Raw genomic sequence first — 27422 nt, 5'->3', positions numbered from 1 at the left:
ATCACAAAAAAAAACCCCCACCACTTTCATCTCATTAGAGTGTGACGAATAATCAAGACATAAAGCAAAAGCCTAGTACTCTAAAGGTACATTTTAGAGACATTGCAAAAGAGACAACTGCCAAAAACCCCACACTTCCTGATGGTGCCCTATGCATCCTTTCTCCCAGTTCTTTCCGAAAGGCCCCCTCATTCCACAACTTAATTCAGGCTTCAAACAATTTTTATAATCTTGGGAAGGAATTGTTTTAGCAGTTAAGATCAAAGTGTGTGCCACTCCTCCACAAAGAGAGGCTGCCGAGATCTACTAACCTTCTTATATTTATTATAGTAGTATTATCCACAAGGGTTAATCATACGTAACACTTAACTGTTGTGAGCTGTAGAAACACACTGGAGAATGAGACCTAAACCAATGAGTCTACAGAACAGGTCTCAAATTCCTTGCCCTCGAGGAATAACCTCTGATATTATTTCCAAATGCTGAAAACAATTCAAAGAAAGGAGAGCAAAGTACTATAACATGCACCATACATGACTTGATAAGCATTGCTGCCCTTGACTAACAATGGTTGGGACCTGCTGGCTTACTCTCCAGCTGTCAGATCCCTAGGATTCAATGTTGCAGTTTGTTTTTTTCTTTTTAAGTACAAACATACAGCAGCTATTTTGCAACAAATAATGTCAAAACTGGGCTTCACTTTCCTGACAACGTCTATTTCTACTTCCCAATTTTCTTCCCTGTTGACGAGCTTGACAAGACACAGGAATAGAACACCTGAGCATTTTATTTGGCACTATTAAACACACCCAGAAAAGATTAAAAAAAAATTTATCTATACAGGCATGAAAAATGACATACAAAATAAAAGTGATAAACCCAGAAGAGCTTGATAACAATTTTCAATCACATTCACTACTGCAAACTCAGAAACAAATCCTACAGACCACAGTAATAATCCATCTGAAACTGATTTTGTGCCAGAACATTAATACATGTGACAGAAAACAAGTTTTGCCATGCTGTTCTGGGACAAAATAAGGCCCTGAGTCTACCCAGCAGAGCCACTTGATGGTAGCCAATTGTATCAGACAACACTAAACATCATTCCCAGAGGGCAAATCCTGAACACAGCAATAGAAAATGGATTCAAAATAGGAAGTACTTACCTCTGGCTCATCCTGCCAATCAATATTGAGCTCCCCATCAAATCCCTTGAGGGTCAGCCCAAAGCCTCTCCTTCCCTTCTGATTGGAGGCCTCAACAATATCCTTCCTGCCTTGGCCATATTTTCCCAGACCTTCTCCTTCCCGGAAGCCCATCTTGGCCTATAAAGAAAGCAAGGGGAGCACACTAAGGCAAGCGGACTTGAGTTTATGTACTACTACTGAGATCAAAGACTAGCAGGGAAAATGACACATGACCCTGAAGTGACTTGAAGGCACTGAGCATTTTTAATCTCAGTTGTGGCTTTCAGAACTTAGTACTGAGTTCACTTTACTGAGGCAGGATGCAAAAGAACCAGATCTAAAGAATGATGTTTGAAAAGACAGCAAATTACAAGAGGTTCAGTAATGCAGGAACAGCCTGCTCAGAGGGAGAAGTAGTGAGGAGCCTGGAGCCATTCATCACCGTGTTCAGTAAGCGTGAAAGGTTTGTAAAACAAAAGATCCTGGCACAGGAAAAAATTCATGTTGTGATGATATTCTTTGTTGTGAACATGCAGTCACATACATTTCAAACATCAGTTAAAACTTCACCTAAAACTCAGAGGAGGAATGCAAGACACACTGCTCCTGAAACACATTCCCATCTCTTAGGTTAAAAGAAATATGTTCATTAACTGCTACTTTTCCAGGCTTTTCTCTTCATAAATTTTAGCAGCAAGAGAACAACAACAAAAAGCATGAATGCAGTCAATTTCACTCCCTCCAGTATGCATTTACAAGACAGTAAGTAAATAAAAGACTTAAAGATTGTTTCACTTTGAATGAATAAATTATCCATGTAGTCCCTCCTGTAAAAAGCAGCAAAACCTTTATTACCAATCAGTATGAGAAACAACACAAGAACATCAGACAGGTTTTATACAAAGGTACGTGGTGTTTTCCCTTTGCTACCTGGCTCTGAATCAGACCTTGAAATATGTACACCAAATGTGACAGCTGCTGAGCCTGTTAAACACTAGTTTTCTGAGGACAGAATTTTGAACATCTAGTAATCAAGGACTATTTTCCTTTTACTTACCTAATGCTACCAAATTGTTCAACCAGACTTGATATCACATCAGTCTTTATATTGAAATTTATGAGGCCTTACAAACAAAAGCCTCCCAAATTCAGTAGCAAAAGCTCCTGTATTGTGGTCGTTGAAAGCACACATCCTAATTGGCTCAGGAGAGAACTCTCCAAGTGAAAGACAGCCTTGTGCTAGAATCCGCAAACTGCAGCCCGCTGCCAAAAATGCACGTGGACAGATTCTGAATGATCAACGACAGGATTTATCTACAGAGAGGCACAATCAGCAACTCTCAGCCTCTGGATCCCATTCAGTTTTGAATTCAGCAAGAGCTGAACATTCCTTTTTCATGTAGAGGTATGATCCTGCTGGTCAGCAGCGTTCCGCCTCCTCGAGAGGCAGTATCTCCCTGTTCCCACCCCTAGCAGCAGCAAGCACTTCCCAGCTGCTAGTAAAAGACTGAGCTTCTAACTTGGCAAAGGCAGGTACAAGCAGGCCTACCACCATGGAAAGACTGCTGACCCCTGCTCCTGTGAGTACAGCACCAGCACAGAACAAAAGGAGACCCGAATTCAGTCCCCCACTGAGTCCCAAACTTCCTGTCACATTTCAAGTAATACGCAACTATACATCTCATCTTCTCTGCTGCCCTTGGAAATAACATTTTTGTTTCTCTTTTATCAAGAATGGAAATTCTTTCAGGATTACAAGATACTCGCGATACCACAGTGATGAAGTTTGCATCAGGAAATAAGTGTAACAGCATGCACAAAACCAGACTCCTCTTCTCTACAGCCTACTATTGCCTTTAAACTCAGGAAAACGTTGCTGAATTTGGGACTACTATGAGACAGGGACAGACAACCATTTTCTTAGAACTTCCTAAAAGTACTTTCTTCCCCACACTAACACTGTGCGATTAAGGGGTTGGCAATCGCCTTCAAAGTTTAGTTGTCACAGTCGCTATCGTTCATAACTCCCTGCCTTCCCAAGGAATTTCCGGCCCTACATAAAGCAGAGTGGCACTACTTGAAAGAAAAAAGAAATACCTTAATAATTAAGGTAGTAATTCTACAAGGGTATGCCAGCCAGCCTCCAAGACCAAACAAATTAATGTCAATCACAGAATTTGTTAAGGCCTTTTTTACAAGGCATTTGTTAACTCAAGCATTGCAAAGTAACACATGCTAGGACTCTTTTTTCAAGCTCAGCAAGCTGCCTGACCTAGAGATCTTTCCCTTCACATTCACCTCCCTGCTCCTAGGCCTTGAACACGAATCAGCTTTCTTTTTTAACATATCTCCTTCAAACAAGCTCTCTCAGCCTCACCCAATTGCTCAGTAGCTGGCTCAAAGAAGCAGAGAACCCTGCTACAAGGAGGATCAGAATCAGAACCAAAATCTCCTAAAACAGACTGGTCTTTTCACTTTGCTCTCATCAGGTCTGAATAGTTTGGTCCAAAACTATTTTGACCTACCATGAGCTTTTGGGAGACGCTGTTATACATTGAGTAGCGAGATGAAGTACCCTCCACAAGAGAGTCCTGTTTGAACTCATTGCTGAAGACTGGTCTTTTTTCATCGCTCTCACTGTCAGACCCACTGCTGCTACTGGAAGACTCTGAAAACAAACAAACAAAAAAGTGAGAAAAGTGCATATGAAAATAAAAAGAAAATGGAAGAAAGACATCTTAGTAATCACATTAAGAACTATACAGTGTGACTCATTAAATCCTCTCAACACACACACAGAGAGGACACTTCAATATCTCAAATGTGCTACGGGATGCAAGCAGGTGTAATATAAAATACCCTATGGAACCAACACCTAGTTATCTGCCCCTTTGTCTCAGGGACACACACAACCTCTCTGAGCCAATGGATTCCAGGACCCCCAAAGGGCTGGGCAAACCCCATTACAGCAGCAGAGCAGGCTGCAGCATGACCACGATAGCACACTGTGGCGTGCCTGACCTTTGCAATGATCCTGAGGAGCCGAGAAAGTCCACAGAGATTCTCTCCCGAGAATAATGACAATTACTGACACCTTGATAAAACATACTGGACTTTCCTCCGTTTCCTACCTAACTACAGGTGTAAACGCATCCCTAACTTAACCAAAAATCCACAAATACACAGGCATCTACCAAATAGCCAACACTGCAGAAAGAAGAGAGTTGAATCCCTTAGTCCCCATATTAAACTTCAGTTGACTCTGCTACCACCTCAGTAGTGAGGATCCACAAGTTCACTACAGCAAATGAGACAGTTTTTCACATCTAGAGTTTACTGATGCATACAAACCCAAGTGAAAGATAATGTCAGAAGACACCAATCTAGTTTAAAAATACCCCGACAGAGACGAAGGTTTGAGGAAGAAGTTAATCAAGTCAACGGTCCAATCAAGGTAATATGTACCACCACACACAGCAGGCACTCAAAATAAACTTGTCACCTGAAAGTCACCTGAAACTGATGCAGCAGAGCCTTCATGGGCACCAAACAATGAAGCTCTGTCTATGCCCAGCTCCACCCTGCGATCTGCTTGGGAAGAACCTAGGCCCGTACGAGCTGTATAGTCCTCGCTGCTGCTCTACAGTCGTGAGACGCCCCAACCTATTTCCTCTGGGCTGGATGTAACTGCGATGTAGCCCAGAAGGCCAACCGTATCCTGGGCTGCATCAAAAGAAGCGTGGCCAGCAGGTCGAGGGAGGTGATTCTGCCCCTCTACTCTGCTCTGGTGAGACCCCACCTGGAGTACTGCGTCCAGCTCTGGAGCCCTCAGCACAGGAAAGACATGGACCTGTTGGAGCGGGTCCAGAGAAGGGCCACAAAAATGATCAGAGGGATGGAACACCTCTCCTGTGAGGACAGGCTGAGAGAGTTGGAGTTGTTCAGCCTGGAGAAGAGAAGGCTCTGGGGAGACCTTATTGCAGCCTTTCAGTACTTAAAGAGGGCTTATATGAAAGATGGGGACAAACTTTCTAGCAGGGCCTGTTGCGATAGGACAAGGGGTAATGGTTTTAAACTAAAAGAGGGTAGATTCAGACTAGATACAAGGAAGAACTTTTTTTATGATAAGGGTGGTGAAACACTGGAACAGGTTGCCCAGAGAGGTGGTAGGTGCCCCATCCCTGGAAACATTCAAGGTCAGATTGGATGGGGCCCTGAGCTGCTTGAAGATGTCCCTGCTAATTGCAGGGTGGTTGGACTAGATGACTTTAAAGGTCCCTTCCAATCCAAACTATTCTCTGATTCTATGATCTGGGCAGGAATTGTGGTAGTCATATTTGTCTTACAGCCTGCTCCACACCAGGTGGGTAGCAAGGGAGGCCCTACAACTCACTGAGTCTTTCCGCTTCTCCTGTAGTAATATCACTATGAGGATGAAGCAATGGCACAAATTTCCTTCCTGAAATTTGCCTAGCACCACATCAGTCATACTAAAGTTAATGCTGTGGGGCAGGCCATACAGACTACCGGAGCAGCAATCCACAGCAAGCACAGCCACACTCTTCATTGGACCTCTACCTCTAGAGCCTCCCTTGTTCACTGAGTGCTAGAAATCATTCTGTGCTACTTCATACAACTAGGAGAAGTTGACCTACATAAGCTGCCCTGAGATAATGCAGAAAATTGTTGTTAGCAGAGTTAATCCTTTTTAAGTGACAAACAGAAAAAGAATTATTTAGCTCCATAGAAGTGTTAAAAAAAAGACATTATAATTACCTAGAAAGGAGGATTGAACTTCTTTTACGTTTTTCTGATTTAAGAAAAAACACATTATTTCCCTCCCAACTCACAGATCTCTGTATTTTCCTGTTACAGAAAACTGAGCATCAGTGAAGTAACAGGAAACAACTGGATAATTAGTAAAGTAAGGCCATTACAAGAAAGTGAAGTGAAAATGAAAGACACCATAGTAAAATATACTACTGTAGTTAAAATCCTTTCAATGTGTGCTCAATCCTTGAGATTGTGTGTTCACAATCTGTGAACACAATGTGTTATCAATGTGTGCTCAATCCAGCTCGAGACAAGGAAGGCTATGATTTAACTTGTGTTTGCAATATTATATACCCATCTTGACTTTCAAACATCTGTCACACAAGCTACATTTCTCTTTCCTTCACAAAGTTCTTAGGTATGAACAGGATCACAAAGGATTTTGCTTTAGGGTCAGTTACTGCTTTCTGCTTGTCCAATACATAGCTTCAATTAACTTCGCTGCCTGCTTTTGAGCTGTGTCTTATTTTCCAGAGGCTCATGATGTGCCTCAAACACAATACCTACTACCTACATCTCAGGAAAAGTCCCTTCACAACTCTTCTTGCTTTTAACATTTGCTGGGGCATGCTCAGCTGAGATCAGATCTCAAATCACTTCTCTCCCCCAACCTTCTTTCTTTCATCCGAAACCATAATGGGTGTTACAGACTACTAAACAATTAACCCTATCCAAAATGCTGTCCTTGAACTGTATCAACTTGTTTCTTAAACATTAAGACTCAGAGCCTATTTTGACCCATATATGAACAGAATAATCAAAAGGGGGAAAAAAAAATTTAAAATATTGGTTTGAATTTTTTAGCTCAGCCCTGAGTGCACACAGCATTCCCTACCCCAGAGCTCTCACACCCTGCACCTCTAACCTCCTCGCTCACTTCCAGCCTTCCCAGACAGGTACACGCACCATACCCTGTCACTACGACTACTCCCAAATTGACCCACTCATCTTCCATACACATCCCCTTCCATTTTCACAAGGTGAAGGCTTCTTTATGCGTTCAGGCCCCTTCTCACTAACACTTTATGACCACAGGAAATCCCAAGACTCAGAAGTAGCAGGCATGACCATAAGGCAACCTGAAGTACCATCCCAGGAGAGTTTAAAGCACCCCGCAACAGCGATACCAACTGCGTAGGGCACTCGCCTCACCTTTGGTATACCCCAAGCTCCAGGTGAGAAAGCACACTCCAACTTGAGAAGAAGTAGGCAATTTATTTAGTTAACTCTGAAACAGTTTTTTCTTTCTGAAACCAAACACCTGTGAGCTCTCATAACTCCCCCCTCCCCCCAAAAATCACACTAAGCCAGCAAAAGAGATAGTGCTACAATGTAGGAGTCCCAGTCAACCTACCCTTTGTATTCATCTCAATTTCTCCCATCTGCAAAAATGTGGTAAGATTACCGATTTATTTTTATTTTTTTAAACAATGAGGGATTACAATGTTTCTTTATGGCACAACACCCACAACTTCTCGCTACTGAAAGTTTCCAAAACAGAAATAACTACTGAGACTGAAGAGAGTAATGCTGCTCATATATTACAAGAATCCTTACAGCTTTGGACCATGCGCTTGTCATGGTCCAAAACTTCTATTTTCTATAGCTGAATTCATACAATTCCCAGACCAAACTGCTTACATGAGATTTTAAAAAAGCTTAAAAAAAATTCACACCAATCCAAGTTTGTGAACAGAAGTAATGTAGTTTTTCTCCTAAAGAGAGAGCATGGCCTTGAAGTTCAGGCTATCAATTAGGATTTAGGAGACATGGGTTCAATTCCTAGCTATTATTTAGATTCCCCGCAGTAGCATATACCTTATCTCCAACCTTACCTTGAGTAGTATGATTACTAAATTGAGTTTCATCATCTGAAGTAGAACTGAGGGTTAATCCCAAGTCTTCTATCCTCTTCTTCTGCTTCTTTTGGGGGCTGCTAAATTCAGGCTCTGTCCTTCTCTTCATTTTTGCTGAAAGAAGATGATCACACTTGGTAAACATTAAGCAAATTAACTTTCTCCTGCATGCTGAAGGGTAAGACACAGCAGCATGGTGGCATAGATCATTTTATGGACTATGCAGTATTATGCTTCTCAACTTCAGTCTGCCCTAAGTAAAAGTATTGGCTTCTTTTGAACCTACCTTTTTAATAGCTAGTCTAACTAAATAAACATAAAATCTATGCAGAAGCTTCCCTATTACTGATTACTTGAATTTCAAATCATTTCTACAACCTACTTACCATTAAATGCTAGTAGATGAAGACAACCCAGACGTCAGCACTTAGATAACTTAAATATATGACAGTTGGCTACTACTACTGAATCAAAGATTCATTTTATTCAAACACACTAAAAAACCAAGGAAATAAGACCCATCTAACGGAGAACACACAAGGCAGAACCTATTTCTCACAAGAGACTCAGAGCACCTCTGACCTCACCTCTGCAAATGTTAATTAATAAAAGAGCTTTCCTACATGGCTTCTATAGCAGAACTTTATTAAATATGTGTGCTCAAGTTGGGGGGTGTTTGTGTTTTTCATCAGGAATCACTGGCATGATATCAAGCTTCTGAATGCGGCTGATAAACTTTGCATAAACCTGGAGAAAGGACTAAGGCTTAGGACGGAGTTAATAGAAGCTAGCTGGGAAGGCCTGCAGAGGGCAAGAACCAAGGAACAGGAAAGCAGGTGAAAATTAAAAGGCACAGATACCTAGAACACTAGCTAATCCTCCCTGCTATTGATAAAAAGCAATAAAAACATACTGTTTTTTATTATTCTACATAGGAACGCTGGGCTAGAAAAGATGCCCCAGGTCACCAGTTCGAACCCTCTGCTATCAAACTTATTTCCACAAACATACACAGGGCAGCTTCCGACCAATTCCTTTATTCATCCCCACAACTCTGGCTGCAAAACCATCCCACAACTTCACTGCGCTATGGCAGAGACATCTTTTCACTTCCGCCAGAGGTTCATTTACAGCCAACTGATACTTATCTGCTCTTGTGTCAATGTTGGTGGGTTTTTTTTTCCCTTGCTTGCTTATCTCTAACAAACCGAGGGCAGTCTTCTCTTTCCTCTGAGCTATTCTCATGTTAGCTTAACACACTCTTAGTTCAGCACTGCTAGCTTCCTCCCGAGATCTCCACCCTCCTAACCCTGCCGAGGGTCCCTCAGCGCACGTTTTCCTGCTAGATTGCCAACTCCCAAAGCTCCCTGCAAGCGAAGGGACACCGGTCCCTCAGGCGACACGCCGCCGAGGGAAAGCCCCTTCGGAGCACAACCCGCAGGGGGTTCCACGACCCGCGCCGGACAAGCGCGCAGCACCCCCCCGACCGCCCTGCCAGCGCTTCGCGGGCACAGCTCTTGCCGGTGACACCGCAGCCTGCGGGCCGCTCCTCAGCCAGCCTCTCGCTCACGTCGCACCGGCCGCCCCGAGGGTCCGGCCGCCCGGGGGCCCCGCAGCCCCCCCGCTCCCGGTACCAGAGGCCACGCAAGCCGGCGGCGGGCTGCGGGCCGAGCCGCGCCCCCCCCCCCAGGCCGAGGGCAGGCGGCCGAGGGCAGGCGGCAGGGAGCCGGCGGCCGCGCCCCGCGCTAACCCACACGCGCGCGCCGGGACCGGGGCCCGCGGACACCGCTCCGCTGGACCGGGCGGCACTCACGGAAGAGGCCGGGGCGGAGCGGGGGCAGGCGGGTTGCTCGGGCCGGCTCCGTCTCCCGAGGGCCCGGCGGTGGGGGGACGCGGGCCCGATCCTGCGCCGCCACCGGCGCTTTCGTTTCCCCGCTCGGAGGCGCCGCCGTCGCCGCCCCCGCCCCGCCCCCTCGCGCGGGTCCTCCCCAGCCCGCCGGCGCGCGACAGTGACGCGGGGGCACCGCCGGGCCCGTTCCCGCAGGCGCGCCGCGGGCAGCCTCAACCCGGAAGCGGGCTCGGCGCCCCCTCCGCAAGGCCCCCTCGGGTCGCTAGGCAACGCCGGCGGTGCGGCGGCATGGCGGCGGGCAGGGCCGCCCCTCCCGCCGCCGGGCCTGGGCCGCCCCGCTCTGCCCTGCCCTGCCCGCTGCGAGCGGGGCGGGGCGCAGGCCGCGGGCAGGGCCCGGCTCTCTGCGGAAGCAGGTAGCCAGGGGCCTCAGTCCCTCCCGACAGAGCTGAGGTAGGGGTGCATAGGGGTGAAAATATATTTAAATTTTCTGTAAAAAGTTATATATATATACAACTGTTGTAAATGTATTGTATATAGAAATGTATATAAAGTGTGTTAACGCACAAATAATTCGGCCACTGCCTTAGAAGTGGCACTTTCTAAGAAAAACAGCGGTTTTGTGCTTCTGCAGGAGGCCTACCCAAGAGCAGCCCCGCCTCGGCGGTGATGGCAGGCAGCACGCCCCGGGCCCGGCCGTGCTGCCTGGAAGTGTCATTACTCCTGCAGGCAGCCCAGGTGTCCTAAGAAACTCTGCCTACAGGAGAGCCTACAGCCTGCTCACCGCCTGGCACTGCACCATTAACTCCCTACAGCTCCGTTACTTGAGCAGAGACAGAACAGGTTTTGTAAGGCCAGTGATGATAAAGCTGTTCGCATAATAAATGCCTAATACATGTCTATAATTATTTGTCGTGAGGATTTCAAATGCTAATTGAGCTGTCTTGTACTTTGCATTAAGCTTGAAACCCAGGGGCATACAGCTCAGTACACAGGCATGAATGCTTAATCTTAAAAACCAAAACAAACACGGTAGCACCAAGGCACAGGAGTATACTATTTGGGAAGTGTAGTTGCTGTAAGGTAGGTGTCTAAATATGTGAAGTTATGGCAAAAGGGACTGGCAGGAGAAAAGGACTATGAGCAGGAAGCAAAACATTGACTAGTCAGAACATATCTTTGGAAAAAAAAAACACTGAAATGGGGGGGAACGGGACACGACACGGCTAGATTATTAAATTGCCTGTTAGATGTTCTGCAAAGTTAAATGACAGTTGTTGCTAAGGCTCACCAAGCACTAACGTGGTAGATTACACGTGCAAGAGAAAAGCAATTGTCAGACTCATCTTGGAATCCATAGATCTGCAGGAGTTAAAAAGCACACCGTCCCTCTGTGATGGTCCCATTCCACAATCCATTAGCACTCCTTCCCAGCTATCCCTGCTGATGTTGATAAACAATATATTGCTCTGAAAGTGTTCATCACACTACATGACAGCTATCTTCCAACAGAAAGCAGCAAGTCTTGAACCTGCATCAAGCCTGCTGTGCATCAACCGTGACTAAGTGCAGAGTTGTAACCTAAATCCTGGATGCGAGACTGGAAGTGTTTGATGCCATCCCAAGGCAGGTAACAGTTCAGGGCATGACATCTCCAAGGGGACATTCAGATGTACATCACGAAGATGTAATCAAGTAGAAGAAAGGATCCAGACCTTAGACCAAAGGCAAGCACAGTATTAGAAATATGGACATCTTTTCCAGAAGCTCAATTGTTCGCAGGACACTTCTGTATGTCTAGTCATCAGCTCTGTATCCAACAGCAGTTTTACTGACGAACTTAGTGAACTGGGAGGAGAGGTCTGCTTTTGTCAGTGAAATGCTTTTGCAAGTGAACAGCGTTATTACTTAACCTCTCTCCTTGGACCTTTACATGCTATGCGCCTACCCATAACAGTGGAAATGGTTTGGTATACCACTTATGTTCTTCATATTCTAGTGAAAAGAGGGCACACTCAGAAATCACACAAAAGAACTACTCTGTTACTAGGAGAAGCATATCTGCAATATGCATAAACACCAACATAACAAAATAAATATATTTAGCAAAATCAAACAAGCAAAAAAAGCACAGCAACATGGAAGAGACACACAGTAGAAGAATTTGCAGTCCTAGGTAACCAGAGTATTTTCCTCCTACTCCTCTTCATCGGGAATGCCTGTTCTAACATCAGCCTATTTCACAGGCAGTTTGAGGAACCCTCTTCACTCAGACATCCTAGAGAGCATATATTCACAAAAGAAACCTTAAGAGCACATATAGAAAACAAACATTAAAAGAGAAGGAAAAAAACTCAAGACGTAGTGACTCCTTCACAAAATAAACTTTACACTAAGATTTTAAGAAAGTTGCCAGGCCCACAGATCAGGCCTACCTCCCCTGCTTAAGTCCTACCACTCAAATCTGTCAGAATGCACTGCTTCCTGAGGACTACATCATCATTCATGCACCTTTTTAATGGGATCTTCCTTCAGTGGAAGAAGATAAGAGGTATGATTGTATCTACTAAATTACCATCAGGGTAGCCACAGGCTTGAAGAGTTGGGTTGTCTTTTATCAATTCCTGAATACACAAGTCTTTCAAATAACTTTAAAATAGCCACACTGCTTACAGCAATCAAAACATGAAGCAAAGTCATTAAAATGAGATAGTCTCTGTTTTCTCAAAAAATCTAAGACAACTAGGAGAAAGACATTCATCTCAGTGGTTGCACCAAGGAAGACTAATGCAGAAATGGATTTATATTTTCCTTCTTAAACAAAATAAACATAGAAACAAGAAAGTACATACAAATAGCCAAAGAAATATTACAGGTGAGAAGGGCTTCCCCCCATCCTCTTCTCACAGTGTAAAGCAGTCCTTTCCACGTAACAGCTAAGTCAAAAGCATATGCCACTGAAAATGGAACTTCATAGACAAATTTGTGATAGGATGAGGCAAGACCTGCTCAGTCTCTTAAGGATGAGTGTTTTGCTGTGAGGGTAGTACAACCCACGGCTCAACAGCAATGTTTTGTAAACAATAAAACTAAATACTTCCTTCTGTGCCTTGTGGTTGCCTACAGATGCTGCTTTCCTACCCTGCCAACAGGACATTTCACTAATTCAGATAGCTGCACTTCTGAAGAAGCAGAGGTTCCTCTCTGCTGCTGACAAGAACTATATGTGTTTCTGAAGTCATTGCTAATAATTTCTGGACACACTGCTTCCCAGTTCTAAAACCCTTTATGCAAAAGCCTGAAGAGGGAACAAACCAAACATACTATAATGAAAAGAGCACTAGCTAAGGAATTCTGGAAGATTTAATCTTCTCCATCCCTATCTACCAGAAAATGAGTAACATCAACAGAGCAAACGGATGGCCAGCAGCTCAGCTTACGATGCATTTAAGCACTTAAGGCTCACAGGGTCCATAACCCACCCTTTGTTGCCTTTACTGCCAGAGGCCTGGGATGACTCTATCTGCCATAGGAAATTCAAGAGAAAAACCCACGTTGGCACTTTTTCCTGATATACCTTTCCTGCCTGCTGGTGGGGATGGCCAAGTTCTCAAATAGCTTGGGCCATTCCCTCTGCTGTGTGAAATAAGGGAAGCTGATGTACATTTTTAAACATGTCATTCACTAAGGAAAGGGCAGCGATGCATACAAACTGTTACATTACACCAAGCAGGTCACAAGCCATTGTGGAAGTCTAGGTTTTGTATGTCAACCATCTAGCATAACAGCAGTTTGTTCTCTCACAATACCAATTCTGTTTTAGAGATCAAGCTTCTGTACATTCATTTGAAAAATAAGATCCTTCTTCCAAATGCTGCTAGTTCTCAGCCCCAGCCTTTTCATAGAGTCTCTCCTTCCAGATGTCCAGTCCACTCATCCAGCAGCAGTCAACCAAACACCATTAGGTTGGTTCTGGGCAGCGCACAGGCAAACGAGTCTGCAGTAATAGTGTTTAGACAATGTAGTAGCTTTCATTATAGTAAGAATCCTCCTCAGAGTCCTCACTGTCACAACTGCTCATCGACAAGATGGAGTAGATGGAAGAGATGACACTGCTGTCATTGTCTGTGGCTGGTTTCACCAACACATTCTGTTTCTCTGCATTCAAAACACACAGATACAAAAGTTAGTAGTGACCACTGTACCCACAAATGCTAAATTACTAGTTCTCTTTGAAACTTATAGCCTCTCACTGTCAGTTTGCAATAGGTCTTTCAAGCTCTGCAGGGCATAGGCCTTTTTCTTTTCAATTTTCAGCATTAAAAGAACAAAGGGTTGGTTTTTTTGTTCATTTGGTTTATTAAGTTTCCTATGTGCCTTTTCCTGTCAAGACAGCACAGACAAGAAGGAGACATTCTCCATCCCTTCACTGGCACACAATTGGCAATGGAAGTGGCTAACTATTACAGTGCCTTGCCAGGTAAGAAAGAGGGAAGGAAAAAAATGCGGTAAGGAGCTCTCAAACAAGTAATGGTGGTTCAGGACACTTACGGCCCCATCAAAACCTCCATACATTTAAGAGTGCAAGCTGCCCTATTGGTGCCCGTTCTACTAAGGCTCTTGGAAAGGCTTCTTGGGAAGCTCTGACTGAGCTTCTCAAGTGCCACTTGCATCATTATTGCTCTTTCAGCTGGTTCCTTCTTAGGAATTCATGTTTAAATAGACATATGGTTATTTTCATCTCAATCAAAATGTTTCCATCACTGAATAAAAAGACTGCACAGAAACAATTCATCCTTCCTCCTGAAGTGTGTCATGTTGAAGCTAAATGATTTCCTACTAACAGTCATTTATATAATTACAGCACCTATCACATATGAAGGTAGGCTATGACCTTATTTCCTTTTTGTTCAAACAAGCATGAAGACCACTGGTTGACCATACAGCAATGAAGTGAGCTCCAATGAAGGCACCACTTCATCTAATCACCATTAGCTACCTGATGAGACACTTCAATAGTGCTATGGCATACTCTGCAGATGCGCATATTACACAAGAGCAGTGTCAGTTCTGCAGAGGTGAAAGCAATTCACGAAGCCGAGCTGGGCAGCCTCTGAGCAGTGTAGCGTTTCCCGAGGGAAGCAGACTGAGTTGGTTAAATAGGTTATAATTTCAGGTTTGAACTAACACTGCTTCGCGATGTCGTTCTATCTCACCATGGAGAATCTGAAATGTTTCAAAAGCACCTTTCATTAGGTAAAAGGCTTGACACATTGCAAAATGAAGGATCATGCACGCACCTCTATGAGGGGAAAACAAGACAATTACTTAATGGAATACGGCAATAGAAATTTGTTAAGGGGTAGCAGGAAAAGGCTTCTACATTTCAGCACCCAGATACCAGTGTCAAGTGCTCTAGAAACAAATTCGGAAGAGGGAAGCAGAATAGGAATACCCCATAGTGGAGTTTTACTTAAAGCCGTCGCTGTCATGCACAGTCTTTTAGCTACAACGAGGCAAGAAGTTATGCATTTAAGCCACAGTGGCTTTAATCTCACAAAAATTAACACGGCAGAGCAACTGCCAGTTCAGCCATACACTTAGATGGTACACCAATGTTCCCTTCAGTGATTTCCTACGCAAATCTAGCACACAGAAGAGAATTCAGAGTTTCTCATCAGGCACTGGTCTGCTGAGTTTTTGCAATGATGTAGTCAATAGTTTAATCAAAAGGTGCCTGGTAAATTTTTCAAGGCCCATTCTATACAGTTTTGCTTTTATTTAGTGATCTCTTTGAAACAGCGTAACCTTTAGTATGGTTAAGTTGTCCTGCTCAACTGTGGAATTCATACTGAAGTCCTTTTCCAAACTTTTTATTAATTTTATTTTACTGTGCAGTACAGCTAGTTACACAACATACCTTAAAATTAATTTTCTAGTGTTTCTGCTGCATTCCCCAAGCATCTCCTTGGTATATAGGTGCCAAAGAAAGTTGTCAAAATAGATGGAATGAGAGATTGTACTTATCATGCCACATCCACCCACCTCTCACCTTTCCGCTCTCTGATAAGGGTCAGGCGATGCTCTTTCATTTCCACATCCAGTTTTTCTACCATCCTGTCAATGCAGTTATCCAGCACCAGAGAGCGTGTCTTTGATTTGATCTCCTGCCTGCAGATAGGGCACTCCACCTTACGTTTCGTCCACTCATTGATACAGTAGGAGCAGAAGCTGTGCGCACAGTTCAGAGTGACCGCCTGTGGAATTCAACAAAAGGATACTTATCAGAGCATGCTCACACAAGCATTGTCAAGAAAAAAATACCGAAGTCAGATAAACATTAGATGAACACTTCCTATAAGGGAAGGGGGCAGGGGAGAAGCCCAAAGCCCCTTTTCTTTAGCCTCTACAGGGGTTACACACAAAAACTTTCCCATGCCAGAGTGCAGACAAGTTTTACAAGTTGGGTAATGGATTCACCGTAGATCATAGCAAGTCAGAAACACAGACAAAACGAATTAATTATATTACAAGTTTCCCCAGTTTGAAAACAATAAATTACGGAAAAACTCAGATACTGCAGAATAGCATCTTAAATTACTGAGAAACCAGAAATTAAAATTTCAGCTAGCTCTTAAGTCATTATAACAAGGCTAACACATCAGGTTTCCTGTAGCAGAAATGAATGTAATGAAACTGAAATTCTAGCAAAACACAAACAGAAAAAACAATCTACATTTTAGGCATAGCCTATCACTTCTAGAATCAAGTGAAAGCAGGCCAATTTCTCAAAGAAAGACTTCATCTGAACAATATAAATGGTTCAGGACTTGACTGAACACTGCACCTCCTTTCCTTTACTAACCTTTTCCTACATCTAAACCTGAAGCAGTCCACCCTTAGTCAACTTAAAGCAAGATCCACTACAAAACGATTCTTCCCCAGGCAGGCTGTCAGCAGCAGCTCAGAGCACCAGTTCAAAAACACCCAAAACTGCTGCAAGCCTATATGCATCTTAGGATTAAGCACTCAGCTCTATGCAGGTAGAGACATTAAAGCTGAACTTGCTGCCCAAGAGAAGAGTTAGGGCAGACAGAATGGATTTCTGGACCAACACTTACCCACAACTCACTGTGGGGCTGTTGGGAGTGTTAAACTAGTGAAGTAAAGAAATAAGCTTGACTATTGCTTTAATAGAACTAGGGAAAGCTTCTCAAGTCTCTTCTTTACTGGCAAACCCATACTGGTTTAAACATACCTCGATAAAGTGCTCAGAACAGATTGTGCACTGCAACTCATTCTCCAACACATCATTCATCTGATTCAACACCTCTTCTTTTTGGGCTCTCACCTTTTCCTTCTCCTCCTAGTGGAAAAGTACATATGGTCATGTATCAACAAAGAACAAGGTTTTACTCAATATAATATTGGCAGGAAGTGCGTGTGCAGGGGAAGGTAGGACAAGCAGAAAATCATACAACTGCAAGTCTCCACATGTCAAGTCTGCATATAGTATATATCCAGATCTGTAACCTCTCTCCTCTTTGTAGTCACGGCAGTATGGAGAATATTCCCACCCACTGTAGAGAACTGACAAACAAGAACAGCAGCCATTACCAGAATTCCCTTCAACCTAAAGAAACTACCAGCTGGATCAATCTTTTTAGAATTTCTTTCAACCTCTTCCTGGCATGAGTTTGGCTTAAGCCAACATAAGAGTTCTTTTGATGTCTGATGTAAAGAGCACAACATCCAACAAAATACCTCAAATATTAAAAAAAGGAAGCATAAGATTCAAAACATTTACTTGCATTTAACTGTCCAATAATTTTGTTTGTTTGTTTGGAGTTAAATTAGGCTCCTGGGTACCTGCTCTGTCTTCTAAAAATAACAGAGAAATTATTCCAATTGAAGCTATACTTGAAACAGCAACAAAGTTGCAAAGACAACATAAAAAAACCATAAAGCAATCAGCCAGAGGTGCATAATGTGATAATTTCCAAGAGTAAGACACAGGAAAGGATCTCCTTGATTATTTTCCACTCATCACCTTGTGTCAAGGGCAGGAAGAAATGTGGCTTACCTCATTCATTATTCAAATTCCATGTTGTTTCAGTACTACACTCCCTTGTAGGATTGCTGGAACACTGCAGTTTTACTTGAATGCACTCTAACTAAAAATGAAGCACCTCACTTTTCAAACACACTTTTTTTTTTCCTTCTTTTTAAAGAAAGCATTGAATGGGCCCACTTCTCCTGCACAACACAGAGTTCAGGTGCTCCAGGCTTTCTTTATGATTGAGAAAGAGCTAGTAATGACTGTTCAGCACTAATTTATGAACAGGGTGAGGTGTATCCTCCCCCAGTCCTGGAAACTAGAGTCAGCTGCCACCTCAAAATACAGGAGTTTTTCACGATGGGAGGCAAAGTACGGTCAAGACAAATGTTAAATAAACCATTTCCTCTGCTGCAGCGTATCATGTTTCACTTATGAATAAAACTGAGAATTCAGTTATTCCTTACCTTGGTTTCTTCCAGTTCTTTATTCTTGGCTCGAATTATCTCCTCAAAATCTTTTTTACTACGGCTCAGTTCTTCCATCAAAGCATGATGCTGTAACAATACCATCCCGGAAATTATAACAGTGCCATTATAAGCTATCCTATTAAATATACATAGCCATAATCATGCGGTTCAGCATACTCATTTCTCCTAATCTCCTCCTAAAAGAGCAACACATGTCTATATGAGCTGGGGTGTTAAGACAGTTTAGCCTTAACTTAAAATTGGAATGTAGTGCCAGTTATTTATGACCTTCTCAGTGTCATGGCACTTCTCATTCCCTCCCCCAGGTTACTATTCCATTTCAGCTAGGTTTTACGGTCACCATTTTGAGTGCATCTGAGACATTTGAGTATGAAGGGGCATTTGACATGTAAGGACCACAAAAACCTGTCCTGTATGCAGGGTTACCTGAAGCTGTTTGCATTTGACATGTAAGGATCACAAAAACCTGTCCTGTATGCAGGGTTACCTGAAGCTGTTTTCAGATTAGCTTTCCAAAAGGAAAGGCCTTTTGGAAAAAGCCTACGAAACCTAAGTGTGTGGCAATGTCTTTCAAAAACATTCCTAACCAAGAGTGAATTTTTTTCATCTGGTTAAAATTGCCAGAACAACTTCCCCAAAACAGATACCCAGCAGACAGACCTCACAAAAAAGCCCACCAGCCCAAGGACAAAATTCAAATTAAAAAAAAAAAAAATTGCAGCTACTTAATGCTTTCAATCTGAGTGCATATTCTCACAATATTTGCTGGCAAACAGCAACTCCCACAAAGTGAGGTCTGCCACTTTCTGACAGAAATTTGGTCTGTAGATGAAGATCATCCAATCTGCACCAAGAGGCCACAGCAGTCAGAAAGATTTAAATATCTGAGTTACACAGTTAGACCAAACTTAGACTCATAACTACTTGCCTCTTGCAGGACCTGGGCCAGCTGCTCCTTCAGATTCTCTTCCCCACGTTGCCACTTTACTCCCTGGGGGGGGGGGAGGGGGGGGAAGAAAAAGACTTGAAGAAAGCAAGAGACAGAAAATGACTACGTGGCACACTCTCTTTAGAGGACATGCTTAAAGAAAGAATGCTGGTTTTCAGCAAACCCTGATATGTCCCACTCTAGCGTTACAAGTGTACAACAGAAATCAGAGCTATCATTTACTGTGAAGAGTTAAAACGGATATATCATTTACAGTTACATACTTGGAACACCTCCACATTATTCTAGCTCTAAAGGCATCGGTATGTTCATAGAAGCAAAGAGGTCAGCAACAGCTTAAACATGAGAAAAAGCTGCAACTCTCTCTTTGAGCACGTTCAAAGAGGTCAGACACACCTACAGCTCCAGCTGAACTTCCCACTGTGCCTAAGCACACAACTCCAGACTTTCTGTACTTCTGATACAGGTATCTTGCCTTTAGCAGCAGACTTTAAAGGAAGTAACTGACAAATTATGAAACTCACTCCAAGATGAATTCTTACTTCCTTTAAACCAGATTTTGAGCAAACTAAAATAGAAAGACTTCAATTTGTTATCTAAAAAAGCTACTTACCAACATACACATACTGCTTGAAGACGCTTAGATTGCAAGAAAGGGTTTTTTGAAAGTATGAAAAAAAAATCTGCCTCCAGGGATTAAGGCATACAATAATTCACTTGCTTGGAAAGGGAATGGATTTGCCATGCAAACTGGCCATTAATTCAGCCATATACTGAGAGAAATTCACACTTAAGGTGAATACTTTTCAACTTGTCCTCTCTGTAACCACAGGAAATCAGGCAGAGACTTTTGATTCTTTATTTAAAAACATGCTTTTTTTTTTTACTAACTGAAATGCTTTACTATCTTGCTGTAATTAACCTCTTTGTAAAAAAAAAAAAAAAAAATTATTTTGCACCTTTTTCCTAATTCCCCATGCAGCCCAATCCCTTCTGTCTCTGCACTTTCTTTTGGTACACATGCCTGGAACTGAAATACTTCCATGACAATTTTAACAGGAGTAATTCACACAAACATTATTTGTTTTACTGTATGATTCAAGATCTTATTTTGGATCAATGTCTTACATTAGGCATTCCATAAAAAATGAAAAGACACAGGCCAAAAAGATTACCACCATTATACCTCTAGCTTCTGCTGCTCTTTAGAGAATGTTCTCTCCAGCTCTTCCACCTGCTGCTGATGATGCTCTTGTTCCGTGCACAGCTGATCCTGCAACTCCCGCAGCTCCTGCTCCATTGCCAGGATTTCCTTCTGAGCACACTTCCTGCGCTTCTGCTTCACGTTCAGAACTGCTGTCTGCTTCTCCTGCACTTTGACCTTTAACTTCATTATATCTACTAGAGTTTTCCTCACCATTTCCAAGCCAGTCCATGACTGCGCAAGACCAGAGCCTTCCTGGTCCTTACAGGGGACAGACACAGCTTTCTCAGAGTGCACAGGGCTACGATGCACTGGACCACTATCCTTCTCACTTGGTCCAGGAGAAGGCAGCTTGACATCCATTTTCTCTGTTAACCGTTTGGCCTCTTCTACCCTTCCCCATGATTTACCCAGAGGTTCGCTGCCACAGGACACTCTGTCTCTTTTGGATCTGGAGTTTGAAGGACCTTCTGATCCAGATGTCTCCAATTCCTCCAAACTAAATTTACGTTTAGTTCTCGAACTCTTAGCTTTCCCCAGGTCACTCCTTTGGGCTAAAAAGGGTCTGATTTTCTCCCATTCGTCTTTAATTACTTCATACTCATATTCAGCAGTCTCTTTGTTTTCCAAAGGCACTCCCAACTGGATTCGGTCTCCTTCAGCAATAGGATAGGCTTTTGAGGGATCCAGGCGCTGTTTGTTAAGCCAGACTCCATTTAGACTCTAAAAATGAACAGAGAATCAGCAAAATTTAATATGCAGTTACAGAGTCCTCTGCAAGTTATTTCTGGCAACTGTAAACATATCCAACCTCTTCAGTGTTGCAATCAGAAGCAAACCACCTCTTTAAATACCCAATTTATTGGCTTAGTGTCCTATTTATTACAGTTACTGCATTATATTATTTACCGTGCATTATTCCTGCACTACAGATTTTGTGTACAAGCACTAAGAACAACATTAATATATGTGCTTGTGCAGAAGGAAAAGAATGAACTCTAAGGGGAAAAAACTGCCCAAAAGCTTCAGAAATAAGAACTAACCAATAAAAAGACAAGACTCTGCAATAGATCATTGTCAAGAACATAGAATATTGCGGTAATTATTCCTGACAATTAATGTCACCTGAAATTCAAGAAGAAACTAGAAAATAAAAAGGAGCATAGCTTATACTGCTTAAAGAAAAAAAAAAGACAGCTATCCATACATACAGGGAGAATATAAACAAGAAGGAAAATGTTCTTCTAGAGATAATGTTCAAAGCAGAAAAAGGGTTTTTTAAATTAGACACTAGCTCAAGGAATAGTTTTGAAAAACAGCAAAACTAATCTGTGCTCAAGATGAACTGCAGAATCATTAACAACTGACATATCTCAAAGAGATTCAATAAAACGACTTGACAAAATGGTAGCAGTGATAACACAGAGGAAGTGTTAGTAGCTAATCCACCATAGATGTTTCCAATCATGCAAAAACTGCACGTTTTCAAGTTTATACAAGTACTGCAACAGAGTTTTGTTTAAGAGCAATGTAATTTTAATAGTAGCCCCTCCATTCCTTCCGACTCATCTGCTGTTGACCCAAACATCCTTCAAATCTGCACGACACATTGAACATTTTTGTTCTACCAGTGCTGTTTTAAAGCAAGTTACTGATTTTAGTTTTCGGCCTAAATGAGAAAGTGGAGAGATCATGATATGAAAACCAGATTACTGAAGTCAAAGTGAGACGTAGCTGAGGACTCTGATGCCAACACTTTATTCTAATCAGCTGAGACAACTTTCAGAAGAAACTCGTTTGAACATAACATGAAGCATGGCTTTTCTAACAATAGATTATTGTTGTAGTTGATTACAATTAAAGCAATTGTGTCACTACAATAAGGAGTATCAGTTTATCCTTTCATTAGCAGTACAGGAACATTATCCTTTTGAATGCTGCCAAAATTCAGAGGATTTTTTTTTTTTTTTACAGAGTAACACAAAACAGGTTCACAGACTGCAAGGTGCCCTTGGCAAGACTACCCTTGTCTGAAAAATGCTAAACCAAGAGACAAATCTACATAAAGCAATACGATTTGCATCCCAATTGCAGCAGACTGAAGCTTCCTGCTGGAAGTGTACAACAGACAAGACGTTCCCATGGACCTTCTATCACACTCATATTATATCATAGCCCATGCGTTGTTTGAGCCCAAACAGGGCATTCTCTTCAGTGAATCTGAGAGTACAGGGTCTTTAATCAGTCTCTGTACCTTGTTATCCTTGACAGTCCACTGCCCTTCTGCATTTTGCTGGAAAACACAGTGCTTACGAGAGATCATCAAGGGACAGGTTTTTGACACCAGCTGGTACGTGAGATCTAATCCTCGGCCTATAGTTACCTAAAAATAAAGTAGTTTAGTAACTGCAATCAGCAACAACACCGTAAATTCAGTTTATATGGTTTCAATTCAAGTACAGAAGAAATCTATCTAGATTAACATTTATAGCTATTTCCAAAGAGTTCAAGATAATATAGGGGGGTTTTTTGCATTTAAATTCAAAAGTAGATAGAAAATGGAAACCTACAAACTTTGAAGTATTGTCTTTCTCTCCCACTGAGGAAAATTTGATTGCTCTAAGGCAGGTTACAGCCTTGGTTTCACGGAAATCTTCATCAGCAGCAAAGCTGCTCTCAATCCATCTATGTCCCACCTTATTCATTACCTAACTAAAGACCATTTCTTCAAACCAGTACAATTGTTTGTGGGTCTCAAGATTACTTCTTACCTTCTTCTTTTGCTAGTTGCATCTGTTCAACTGTCTGTAAACAGGAAAGATGCAGGAAAAAATAGCCCAGAAAATTGCCATTAAAAAAAAATGCACATGTAACCGTGCCCTAAATGCACAATACTTTTGTAAATCACATCATCAATCTTAAGGCTCAGAAACTAAGCTACATGCAGTTCATAACCAGTAGTGAAAGTGATCTAAATAATCTGATTAGACTCTAATAGCATCTTTGGAAGAAGGGGCATAATTTAATCGTACTGTTTCAAAGTATCTTATTAAATCTGATCTAACTGCAGGCTGCCATTTAAAGCACAGCTCTGCTCTCCCTCCCTCCGCTGCCTCCTTTGCAAGATCTGATAATCACATACACTTTTCTTATTCATCTGTGCGTTGCACAAGTTTTCAGTCAGCTCATCACATCATTAGACAACTGCATGGATCCAATGTAGCCTTAGACAAAGGCTGCCCTTCTTTTCTCCTGCAATCCCAACTCATTTGCATCACATCTTCCAATTCCTACAAGATGGCAAGACGCTGCAGTCAACAAAAATTTATTCACTACACGTTACCTGAGCAGGTCTCACCTCGCGTTGAAAGCAAGAACTCTGACTCCCATGTCATAACTAAATGCAAGGAAGCAAACTAAGACCATGAAAGCAAACTTAACCACGTTTAACCCCTACCTCTTAAATGCTTCAGACATATTAGTGTTTTGTCAACATGGATTGCACATGTAAGAAGTACAAACACTCAGGCAGATTCAGTTATAAACTCAGCTTTGCACCTGTCCCTGCACTTGCAACAGAAATGCCTAACCCATGTGAACAATTCTTAGTGCCTGGTCACACACATCTGTGTGGCCCCACGCACTAAGACAAGCTAGACCAAGTAGGACCAGTCACAAAACTTCCCCTTGATCAAGCTCCTTGAGCAAACTGCGGCGGGGGGCTGAGACATTACCACTCACCTGCTGGAGTTCGCTGCTGCCCACAGCAGTACTGGCAGAGCACAGCATATCCCCACGCCTCAGCAGTGCAGTTTGGCACTGACATTTAAATCCCCACTGAAAGCAGTTTGTCCTAACGCACCAGCGTGTGACCTGGCAAGCCTGCAGTACCAGGATGCCATCAGTCCCCCTGTTGCCTGTGACAAGGAATGTAGCGCTGTGCAGACAGTCAGAGCAATAACACCTTGAACGAGATTCTCTGCACAATTAGCAGAGCCCTGGCTGCACGTTTTGCAGATGTATTAACTCAAGTCCTTCACTGAGCATACTTACACACCTCCCGGCTTCAAATCCGTGATGGGAGAGCAACAAAACTATATGTCTGCTTGAAGAGTTGCTTAGCACTGAAAGATTAGTTAAGAGGGGTACCTTTTGCAATGCGTAAGCACAAAGGAATAAGGTACAGCACGAACCCGCAACACCTAACCACCTGATTTCGACCACTACGACGGCAATCCTCTCACAGCATCCCATCCTCAACGCGCACGTTTGCCCACGGGGTTTAAGGGAAAGAGTACAAGGAGTCATTTGGGCTTTTCAATTAAAAAACACGATCACGGAAAAAGGGTTATTCCTGTACCATACCGAAACATAACTGGAACAGATTTAAAACCTCGTTTACACCTGAATAACTTACGCCACAAAGCTCAAAGACGTTATGTAGTTAACCTCGCCAAAGCATCACCTTGTTAATTAGGCTAAGGATGTCCCTGCCCCCCACTTAGCTGACTGTCACACCAACAACTCCTAGTCAAACGCGAGGCCATGTTACAAAAGATTAACAACCGAAGCCTTGGCAAATCGGACTCCAAGGCCTGCTCTCTCTCACGCCCGCTCTCCGCTCCCTCGCCCGCCACCGGCCGCTGCTCCCCGCCTCTGTGCCTGCGGGAGGGAGCGCCGGGCAGCGCCCCACTGAGCCGCCCGTCGGGGAGGCCGGGCGTGCACCGGGGCGAGCGGCCGGCTCCTCCGAACCGCGACTAACAGCCGCTGCTCGTTAACCGGGACGGGGCGGGGCTCTTCTCTCCTAGGAAGCGCGTTAAGGAAGAACGAGGCTCCGGAACAAAGCGCACCGAGGGCCGCTCGCCCCTGCCCCGCGCGGGCCCGGGGAGGAGCAGGCCGCGATGTCGGTAACGCCCCCCCGCCCCGGGCGGCACCGATGGCCGTGCCTCGGCCGCCCCCTCGAGGGGCCGGAGCCCGCGGGGAGCCCAGCCCATCCCGTCCCGGCGCGGCTCACCTGGGTGCCGGCCTCCAGCAGGAGCCAGTCGCCGCTGGCCCCAACCCGGCGGAGGCACCAGGCCAGGCACGAAGCCCCGCGCGCCGCCATGGCGCCCGCCCGCCGCGACAGGCAGGAGCAATCGCGGCGGCAGCAGCGCTCTCGCGAGGCGAGAGACGGCGTCGGGGCCGCGCACCGCCCAGCAGCCTGGCTAGTCGAACCCGGAGCGCGAGAAGAGGCTGCGCATGCGCTCGAGGAGGTGGCGAGGGCGGTTGCGGTCGTCCTCTCAGCAAGCAGCACCGATGTCCGTGTCCCGCCGGCCCCTCCCGCCGCCGCTGCCCCTGCCCTCCTCCCCGCCCCTTCCAGAAGCCGCCGCGACGCTTTCCGCCCTCGGCCGCTATGGCGGCGGCTGGCCGGCTGCGGCGGCGGCTGCTGCTGCTGGCGGTGCCGTGGCGCTGGCGCTGCAGCCCCCGCCGCGGGGCTGCCGGCTGCCCGCCGGCGGGGCAGGTCCGCGCCGCTTTCCTCCGCTTCTTCCAGGAGCGCCACGGCCACCGCCGCCTGCCCTCGGCCCCGGTGCGGCCCCGCGGCGACCCGCGCCTGCTCTTCGTCAACGCGGGCATGAACCAGGTGCTGTCCCCGCCTCCGCGGCCTGCGTCCGGCCCGGGGCTCCGGCTCTCCCCCGCCTGCGGCCCGCCCCTGCGGGTGCCCTCCCTCCACCGCCTTCCCGGGGCCTCCGCGTCCTCGGAGGAGCGCGGCCCGTCCCTGGGTGACCCCTTTCACGGAGGTCTCCTGCGGTGGGAGGGGCTCCTGCGTGGGCTTGCCGCGCCGCTGCCCTCCCGGTCGCCTCTCATTGCTCCGCGTCCTTGTTTCGGGAGCCCCGGGCAGAGCCCCCAGCGCCGGGTGGCATCTAGCAATAGCGGATGTCTCTCTGCTTTGGCTCCTAGTTCAAGCCCGTTTTCCTGGGCACGGTGCACCCTCGGAGCGAGCTGGCACAGCACCGGCGGGTGGTGAACAGCCAGAAGTGTGTGCGTGCGGGAGGGAAGCACAACGACTTGGAGGATGTGGGCCGAGATACTTACCATCACACGTTCTTCGAGATGCTGGGGAACTGGTCCTTTGGGGATTACTTTAAGGTGAGGCCATAGGAGCGAACCCTCTCCAGGGGGAAATGCAGCCTTTCTTGCAGAGCAGTGCTGTAGTTCTGTGCCGTAGTGCCGTAGGACTGTCTGCAGGAGGCATTTTGGTAAGCTCCAAATTGCTTCTTGGGAGATCTGCAGCCTGGAGCAGAGGTAGTCAGCTGGTGTGCTGAATCACTAAATGTGCCCTGCAGACTCTCAGAGCGCTTGCCTTTCAAAGCTGTGAACAACACTTACAAATCAAAGTCCTCTGTATGAATGCCAGTGTTGACTGTTTAATATGGTGAAAAGAGGTTTCCAGTTCGTTTGGTGCTTGTCACTAGAAAGTTTGAAAAGGGAAGAAGGATAAAAGATGCTAGTTGTTTTGCTAGTGAATACGTTTTTTTCCTTGGAAAGCAAGTAATCTGTGTAACTCTGCTGGTAAGCACGTGGGTGTAGATCACGCTGTGATCCTGAAGGTCTCCCAACAATTTAGGAATGTCAGTTTTCCCCAGGCAACAGTGAGCTGTCTCACTCACCTGACCCTCATCCTGCTCTTTGCAATACGCCTTAAAATTGGAAAGGGAGAGAGCAGCAGAAATTAACTTCTTTGGTGTTTGACTCCCATTCTAAAGAGCCTTCCTGCATCGCTATGCATGCTGGATTACTGTGCTTTATTTATGTTCTCTGCCTGCTCAGGAGGAGGCATGTAGCATGGCCTGGGAGCTCTTGACAGAAGTCTACGAGATCCCCAGAGATCGTCTCTACGTCACTTATTTTGGCGGAGATTCCTCGTTGGGGCTGAGCACAGATGAGGAGTGCAGGGACGTATGGCTCCGCCTGGGGTAAGTGTGTTAGAGAAGAGGTTCTGAGCAGCAGGTGCTGACAT

At 44.7% G+C, this 27422-nt stretch overlaps 3 protein-coding genes across 8 annotated transcripts in view; 1 reads left to right on the top strand and 2 right to left on the bottom strand.

Annotated features, from left to right (window-relative positions):
- CMTR1 (cap methyltransferase 1) overlaps positions 1-9916 on the bottom strand; it is a 30293-nt gene extending 20377 nt beyond the window's left edge. The window contains exons 1-4 of one of the 2 annotated variants that reach the window (XM_072856691.1): positions 9693-9916; positions 7859-7993; positions 3716-3858; positions 1170-1328 (exon numbers count right to left, since the gene is read on the bottom strand). In XM_072856691.1, the coding sequence (XP_072712792.1) occupies positions 1170-1328; positions 3716-3858; positions 7859-7988 (432 nt within the window). In that variant the 5' untranslated portion in view covers positions 7989-7993; positions 9693-9916. Of the gene's footprint in view, positions 1-1169; positions 1329-3715; positions 3859-7858; positions 7994-8265; positions 8404-9692 lie in introns of those variants that run through there. The other variant, XM_072856692.1, reaches the window with a different exon arrangement.
- Positions 9917-11640: 1724 nt separating this feature from the next.
- RNF8 (ring finger protein 8) lies at positions 11641-25710 on the bottom strand. Of its 4 annotated transcripts, none has more exons than XM_072856694.1 (8): positions 25440-25710; positions 22680-22808; positions 20408-21148; positions 19201-19263; positions 18249-18338; positions 16984-17091; positions 15771-15982; positions 11641-13883 (listed from the first exon to the last, which is right to left on the bottom strand). In XM_072856694.1, the coding sequence occupies exons 1-8, from the start codon at positions 25527-25529 to the stop codon at positions 13844-13846; spliced, it is 1473 nt and encodes a 490-aa protein (XP_072712795.1). In that variant the 5' UTR covers positions 25530-25710; the 3' UTR covers positions 11641-13843. The 4 variants fall into 4 exon arrangements, with proteins under 4 accessions (XP_072712795.1, XP_072712796.1, XP_072712797.1 ...); XM_072856695.1 differs by lacking the exon at positions 25440-25710 and adding an exon at positions 23568-25295 and having other exon boundaries at positions 11645-13883; positions 15778-15982; XM_072856696.1 differs by lacking the exon at positions 25440-25710 and adding an exon at positions 23197-23217 and having other exon boundaries at positions 11646-13883; positions 15778-15982.
- AARS2 (alanyl-tRNA synthetase 2, mitochondrial) overlaps positions 25702-27422 on the top strand; it is a 17962-nt gene continuing 16241 nt past the window's right edge. Inside the window, exons 1-3 of one of the 2 annotated variants that reach the window (XM_072856690.1) lie at positions 25702-26045; positions 26363-26551; positions 27233-27378. In XM_072856690.1, coding sequence (XP_072712791.1) covers positions 25818-26045; positions 26363-26551; positions 27233-27378 — 563 coding nt within the window. In that variant the 5' untranslated portion in view covers positions 25702-25817. The remainder of the gene's footprint in view (positions 26046-26362; positions 26552-27232; positions 27379-27422) is intronic. The other variant, XM_072856689.1, reaches the window with a different exon arrangement.

The sequence above is a fragment of the Ciconia boyciana genome, chromosome 3 (assembly GCF_034638445.1).
Source record: "Ciconia boyciana chromosome 3, ASM3463844v1, whole genome shotgun sequence".
Classification (NCBI taxonomy): domain Eukaryota; kingdom Metazoa; phylum Chordata; class Aves; order Ciconiiformes; family Ciconiidae; genus Ciconia; species Ciconia boyciana.
This window is presented reverse-complemented; position numbering and strand designations above follow the sequence as displayed.

What these genes read in the sequence shown, in the direction of transcription:
- RNF8 (XM_072856693.1), bottom strand. Translation starts at nt 25,529, where the DNA reads ATGGCGGCGCGCGGGGCTTCGTGCCTGGCCTGGTGCCTCCGCCGGGTT. An exon ending in GGACTGTCAAGGATAACAAG is followed by an intron (nt 21,149 to 22,679) that starts GTACAGAGACTG and finishes GTTCATTTTTAG; the next exon opens with AGTCTAAATGGAGTCTGGCT. An exon ending in GTTCTGAGCACTTTATCGAG is followed by an intron (nt 15,983 to 16,983) that starts GTATGTTTAAAC and finishes TGAATTCCACAG; the next exon opens with GCGGTCACTCTGAACTGTGC.